General features: G+C 38.8%; 2 protein-coding genes across 2 annotated transcripts; both read left to right on the forward strand.

Moving 5' to 3' along the window:
- Nucleotides 1-326: 326 nt before the first annotated feature.
- Nucleotides 327-1,717, forward strand: LOC139351659 (odorant receptor 131-2-like). Its single transcript, XM_070993648.1, has 2 exons — nucleotides 327-476; nucleotides 932-1,717. Exons 1-2 carry the CDS (start codon nucleotides 327-329, stop codon nucleotides 1,715-1,717), a joined length of 936 nt encoding a protein of 311 aa, XP_070849749.1.
- Nucleotides 1,718-4,181: 2,464 nt separating this feature from the next.
- Nucleotides 4,182-6,318, forward strand: LOC139329218 (odorant receptor 131-2-like). Its single transcript, XM_070959407.1, has 2 exons — nucleotides 4,182-4,331; nucleotides 5,560-6,318. The coding sequence occupies exons 1-2, from the start codon at nucleotides 4,182-4,184 to the stop codon at nucleotides 6,316-6,318; spliced, it is 909 nt and encodes a 302-aa protein (XP_070815508.1).
- The last annotated feature ends 414 nt before the right edge of the window (nucleotides 6,319-6,732 follow it).

Here is a 6,732-nt window from a genome sequence, read left to right on the forward strand (position 1 = left end):
GTGAAGTTTGTACTTTTAAATATATTTTAACAACTGTTAAAAAAAGTGTAATGCTTCCCTATTTAGAAGACATTCAAATAAAAGTTTTCCTCAGCTGAACAAACAGTAGTTTTCATGACAATATTGTTTCTAATAAGAAAACATTCAAAATGTATAATAATGGTTTAAATAACATCAAATAAGTGTTTATTCTTTCAGGGAATTTCTAGTCTTGAATTTGAGAACCGTCTGTGGTCTTCCACAGTTTGTGGGTCAATAATGCAGTTCCTTCTATTCTTCAATTATTGTCAAATATCAATTATATCCCCGATCATGTTTTTCATGAGATGAGCGTGTCATCGGCCAATGTGACCGTGGTTAAAGAGTATCGAGACTCCTTCACCAAAGCTGTGACCAAGAATGTGGTTGTTGTGGTTCTCAGCATCTCCGTCAACTACATCAATGCAGGCCTCATTCAAACCTTTCGCAAACACCAGGTGAGACATTCCTTTAATTACATGCAAACACTAATAAAATATGCTAGAAATTAATATTTAAATGAATGATGGCCCGATCCAACTCTGGTCTCAGACTTATATTTACATAGCAACAGATATTCAACAAGATGTCAGTGTCGATTAAATGTATATCTGATGATTTAAAAATGCTAAATGTATTTTTTACAAGTTATTCTGTCCAAATACTGGAGGTCCTGGTTTACAAGCATTAACCTGATAAACGTTCACTCATATCAGTCATTAAAGGTTAACAGGGAGAAAACCACTTGTGAAACTGATGCGATGTGATCAGTGATGGTGTTTTACTTGAGAAGCTGTTTCATGCATAATTTTTTCAGGATACAAGCATTTTGTGTTTAGATCTTATGCTATTTCAATTTGACAAAGTACAAATTCTACAGCAAAGCATCCGTTCTTTTCTTCCCACCCTCCAGATCTTCTACATGAATCCTCGCTACATCCTGTTTTTTCACTTGGTGGTCAACGACATGATCCAAGTGACCCTGACCGTCATCCTGTTCATCATCAGCTACATCCTCTACAAAATAAATGTCTCCATCTGTGGCGCCTTCATCCTGCTCGCTCTTTTCACCACTGAAAACACTCCTCTGAACCTGGCTTGCATGGCGGTGGAGTGCTACATCGCCATCTGCTTCCCCCTTCGCCATGCGCAGATCTGTACCATCAGAACTTTAATGCTGATTGGTCTAATCTGGGCGACTAGCGTGGTGTCTGTCCTCCCTGATCTCTTCATCACTTTGGCCACACAGCCTCTGGACTTCTTTCAGTCCAGAGTGTTCTGCCTCAGGGAAACTGCCTTTCCAAATCCCCACATCGTCAAGAAGAGAGATATCACCTATATTGTGTATCTGGTTATAGTTTGGTTTGTTATCTTTTATACTTACTTCAGAATTCTGTTCACTGCAAAAACTGCGAGCGCAGATGCTAAAAAAGCAAGAAACACAATCCTCCTCCATGGTTTTCAGGTGCTGCTGTGCATGACCATATATGCAGAACCACTGCTAAAATCTGCTCTCCAGCAATGGTTTCCTAAGAATTTCTCAGACTCCCTGTTCGCTTGTTACATTATTGTACAGATCCTGCCACGATCCATCAGCCCGATCATTTATGGTATACGAGACAAGACGTTCAGGAGATACCTGAAAAGGTATCTGTTCTGTAAAGTGAGCCTGCAGTCAACAGCAGTTCATGGATTATAATACAGAGGGTTTTCCAAAACTTTCAAATGCTTTCCATGTCAGTCAGATCTTAAGACTGAACCACTGATTCCTTTACTCTGTTCACAACTTCACAAACTGACTTTGTTCATTCTTGTTTTGTTTTAGGGCTGTGATCGAAGCTCAATACTTCTTTGGTACCGGCCCAAATGTGTATTAGCGATGACACTGGATGCTTGTTCATGTTCTTAATCTCTCTTCCTCATTCGTGTTGAAACAGATTCTTTTTATTTCACTCACAGTTTCCACGTTTTTTTGTTAAATGTTTGTCCTGCTGAACTTTCATATTTCTTTTTGCGACCCGAGAAAACTATTTTTAATGAGTTCAATAAATAAAGTTAACTCAGACTTTGTGCTGTCGTTCAGCATCAGATCAGAACATTTCAAACAATACAGAATTAAAATATCAACACATCAACAGAGATGTGAAAGTTCTTTAGCTGCTCCATGTTCTTGTCATATGTTCAAATAATGCTTCCAGTTGACTTTGTACTGAACCTTTTGTATTTCTAAATCAAGTCATTAAATGAAACTTTCTGATTCTGAAGTGTGGATTTTTAAACATGTCAGATGTTTCTGGACACTGAGGTCTCTGATTTTAAGTTTACTTTTTAAAAATGTACATTTGTGCTTGTAAAAAGAAAAAAAAGACAAAAATTCATAGATTACCATCTACACACACACACACACACACACACACACACACACACACACACACACACACACACACACACACACACACACGCTTATGCATTTCAGTGAACTGTGTGCCGTTGGTCACCACACGACACATAAAGCATAAAGTCTGAGATTCTCTGGAGCCATACTGTTGGTGACTTGGACTAAATGCGTGAACTCAGGTAAGAACCACCTGCTGGGAAGTGATGCCTCTCACCTTCGCTTTGACTCAGCTGATCTTTTATCTCGATGGTAGAAGTTCAATTCAAATCTTTTTTTACCTGCTAACATTTTAGATTTTCCTTTTCCTGATACGCAGAGCATCGTTTGACAACTGTTCAATGTAAGAAACTTGTTCGAAAGTGAAACTTGGGCAGAAAGGCACGACTTTTAGGCTGATATTACAACAATATTGATAAGGAAAGAGTTCATTGTATTGATTGATGTTTAAAAGGCGTCTTACTTTTGAATTTGTGCTCAGTTTTAACATGAAGATTCTCTGAGAGTTTGGAAAGTGAACAGACTTGACAGTTACTGAATAAGAACACCTCTTGTTACCTCTTTAATGTATGATTTTAATACAGTCAATTCAATTACAAGACTGATGTAGTCATTTTGCTGTTTTTTAAGCTGATGCTCTGATCTTCTGGCTGAGGTCAGGACTTCTTTCTTCACTTGCTGTAACTGAGAGGCCTTTTGCAGGATTATTGATAAAAGCTTTTTTCGCTCACAACATCAGTTCTGTTGAGTTCCCTCAAACAATCTGGAAAAACTATTCCAAACACTATCCACCATAATTTTAGTTATATACCAGATCTACAAGTCTATTCTCTGTTGTCTCCTCGAGCTGCTCCACTGGAGGAGGGTTAAAGGCCTTGCTCGTGGGCACCTCAGTGGTGGGAATGAGGAAGGGGCTCGCATCGCTTTTTTCATTTTCCCATCCAGATTCATCCTGCTCGCTTCTCTGACCTTTCTGCTGCCCCTTTTGACATTAAATTATGAAGCACACATGAAGGATGAGCAGAAATACAAGTTTTCAAGGGCTCTGAGAACTAAATGGAAATCCAATCATGGATTTATTAGCCGTCCTGTCTTTGTCTCAGTCTCCCTGTCCTTACTGTAGATAAAAATATGTAGATGAATGTTTAAAACACTAATTCACCTGTTGGTGCTGATAGAATTTAATAATGTGAAGCTGACTGAGAAATATGAGAAGGCTACAGGTTCTCATGTTGTGAACAAGCCTTTCATGATGTTTTTACCTGATCCAACGGACCCGTTTACCTGTGGAACGTGAAAAAACAGGTGTTTTAGGAGCAGTCCACATTTCCCCAGTCTTTTGTCTTAAGTATTCAAAGCTCTGTGTGTTCTACTATTACAGATATGAATCTAATCTGAAAAGTAGCTCAACCAACAGACGCCCGAGGTTTTACAACTCATAAGAATTGCAATGATCATTAATCAAAATGTATATTGATGATGCTCTGCTGTCATTTCCTCTGACACAAATCCACCATTCTGAATGAATTCTGCTGCTTTAAATCTGACCGTCCATCTAAAAACATTAGATGTATTGCTCGACTTTCGTTTGCTCAAAATGTTTCTGATCTTCAGAAAGTTCTCCACAAAAGGTGTTGTAAGAAGGGGTCATCTTAAAAGTCAGTGATGTCTTTGAGGTCATTTGTTGGAGTCTATAATCTCTGTAAACATCCACTTAGAACTGAAGAGCATTCATTGTTTCTTGTCTCATTCTTTTCAGCTTCAAGAGATGAACATATCATCTGCCAACGTGACTGTGGTTTCACAGTATCGAGACTCCTTCACTAAAGCTGTGAGCAAGAATGTGATTGTTGTGGTTCTCGGGATCTTAATCAACTACATCAATGCAGGCCTCATTCACACCTTCTGCAAACACCAGGTCTAGTATACCTTTGACATGTAAACACTAATGAATTTAGTGAAGAAATGATCAGCAGCTCTGCAGGAAGCTGTAATGTGGAAGTACTCTAAATCACACATTGGTTTCAAAAGAGACATTTGTAGGTATAAAGTTTGGGTTACTTTGGAATTTCTTGGGGTTTAGTTCAATCAGAAATCTGAATGTGAACGATGCTTGAAGTATGACTGGATGATCAGAATGAACTGCCTCCTCCTTTCACTTTAGTAATTCGGCCTTGCATTGTGCTCATATTAGTGATCTCTTGGTGTGTGGGGGCTGTGGGAATATTTTGCTTTTTGTTGTCTTGATGAGGAGAAAGTGATATACAAAATGCTAACACTTGCAAGGAGAAGTTCACGTAATGCTTTTCACGACTACAGAAGACATGTTGAAGCTTTAAGAGTTCTTTCTGTAAGTCGCCTAACCTCTAAAGCTTGTTTCAACATTTGTGGCCATTTTTCAGTCTATTTTTCATTGCTCTGATTGGTCAGTTATTTAGTACAACTAGCCATTGATGGGCGCAAGCCTGATTTTTCTGGACGACTGCAAAAAAACTGAGATGTGGTCGGCAATTCAGAGGTCTGTAACCAGGCAAGGAGCTGAGCTGGGGGACAGAAGCAGCAGACGAGCTGAACCATTAATAAGCCTTTACATCAGAATCATGATCCAAATAAATTAAAGGTACAACTCTGATTTAAAAAAAGAAAAAAAAAAAAAAGTTAGGAAATAAAAATAGAATTAAATCATTTGCACAAAAAAAAATGTGTTGACACGTTTATGAAGAGTTTCTTTGAAATAAGTAGTAATATCCTTTACACAATCATGTGTTCACAAAGTGGTGAACCTCACTCACGACTGAGCCTTTCAAGGATGCCCCCTTAACACCCAGTCATGATACTATCACCTGTTACCAGTGAACCATGGTATTTACAAAAATCAATGGAGCAGATGAGGTCAAACATTAAACATAAAGAAGGATTAGCATCACCTTCTGTTTGATTTACAATTTACACAGACTTTTTTGAATTGGGGTTGTATTTGGCAGTGAGCTAAGTTTGACTGATCAGCAACTGGCAAATGCTGGGTGGTCGAAACCCCCCGTTTACAGCATATACAGCATTGAGCATATGATATCCCTGTTTCATGTTTAAAGCTCTGACCTAAAACCTTTTCTCATATCCTTTGTGCTTTTCTTCCCACCCTTCAGATCTTCTACATGAATCCTCGGTATATACTTTTCATTCACTTGGTGGTCAATGACATGATCCAAGTGACCTTGACCCTCATCATGTTTATCATCAGCTACATCCTCTACAAAATAAATGTCTCCATCTGTTGCACCTTCATCCTGTTTGTTGTTTTCACCACTGAAAACACTCCTCTGAACCTGGCTTGCATGGCGGTGGAGTGCTACATCGCCATCTGCTTCCCCCTTCGCCATGTGCAGATCTGTACCATCAAGAGAACTTTAATGCTGATTGGTTTAATCTGGACAATAAGCATGTCTTCTGCTCTTTCTGATCTCTTCATCACTTTGGCCACACAGCCTCTGGACTTTCATTCTCAAGTGTTCTGCCTCAGGCAAACTGTCTTCCCAAATCCCCTCATCATCAAGAAGAGAGATATCACATATTCAGTGTTTCTGGTTATAGTTTGGATCACTCTCTTTTACATTTACTTTAAGATCCTCCTCACTGCAAAAACATGCTGCAAAGATGCTAAAAAAGCCAGAAACACAATCCTCCTCCATGGATTTCAGCTGCTGCTTTGTATGGCTTCATATGCAGCCCCCCAGTTGACAGATACTCTGCAGAAATTATCCCCTAAAAATTACACAGACTTCCTATTTGCTTCCTATATTATTGTACAGATCCTGCCACGATCCATTAGTCCCTTTATCTATGGCTTACGAGACAATACTTTCAATAAGTACCTGAAAAGGTATCTGTTGTGTAAGGTACCTTAAAGAGCCAACCAGGGTACGAAGGTGAACCCTTCACAAGCAAACCTCTCAGTCCCTGCAACCTACCCTGTGAATTCCTTGCCTTTATTCTACTGAGTCCCTTCATTCTGAGCAGCATGAAGACAAAGTTCAGTCAGACACACAGCTGTTATATATTTGTGGGAATCTAAATGTATATATGTTTATGTGCATGTCACATTACAGCTGTACAGTATGTCAAGTCATTCAGTGTTTCTGAGATACTGCTGTGCAAGTTGCTGAATATAGTAACTATACATTTGGTCAAAATCTGGAGTCGAAATGTTTTTTCAGGGTTGGTACTAGGGGTGTAAGAAAATATCGATACACTTAAGTATCGTGATATTATGTTTTACAATACTGTATCGATATTCAAAAACACAGTCTCAATATTTATTA

This window comes from Chaetodon trifascialis, chromosome 3 (assembly GCF_039877785.1).
Source record: "Chaetodon trifascialis isolate fChaTrf1 chromosome 3, fChaTrf1.hap1, whole genome shotgun sequence".
Classification (NCBI taxonomy): Eukaryota; Metazoa; Chordata; class Actinopteri; order Chaetodontiformes; family Chaetodontidae; genus Chaetodon; species Chaetodon trifascialis.

Bases quoted from the DNA above. Each gene is read 5' to 3' on its own strand.
- LOC139329218 (XM_070959407.1), top strand. From the start codon at position 4,182: ATGAACATATCATCTGCCAACGTGACTGTGGTTTCACAGTATCGAGAC. The intron at 4,332-5,559 runs GTCTAGTATACC...CCCACCCTTCAG, and splicing joins ACACCTTCTGCAAACACCAG to ATCTTCTACATGAATCCTCG.
- LOC139351659 (XM_070993648.1), top strand. From the start codon at position 327: ATGAGCGTGTCATCGGCCAATGTGACCGTGGTTAAAGAGTATCGAGAC. The intron at 477-931 runs GTGAGACATTCC...CCCACCCTCCAG, and splicing joins AAACCTTTCGCAAACACCAG to ATCTTCTACATGAATCCTCG.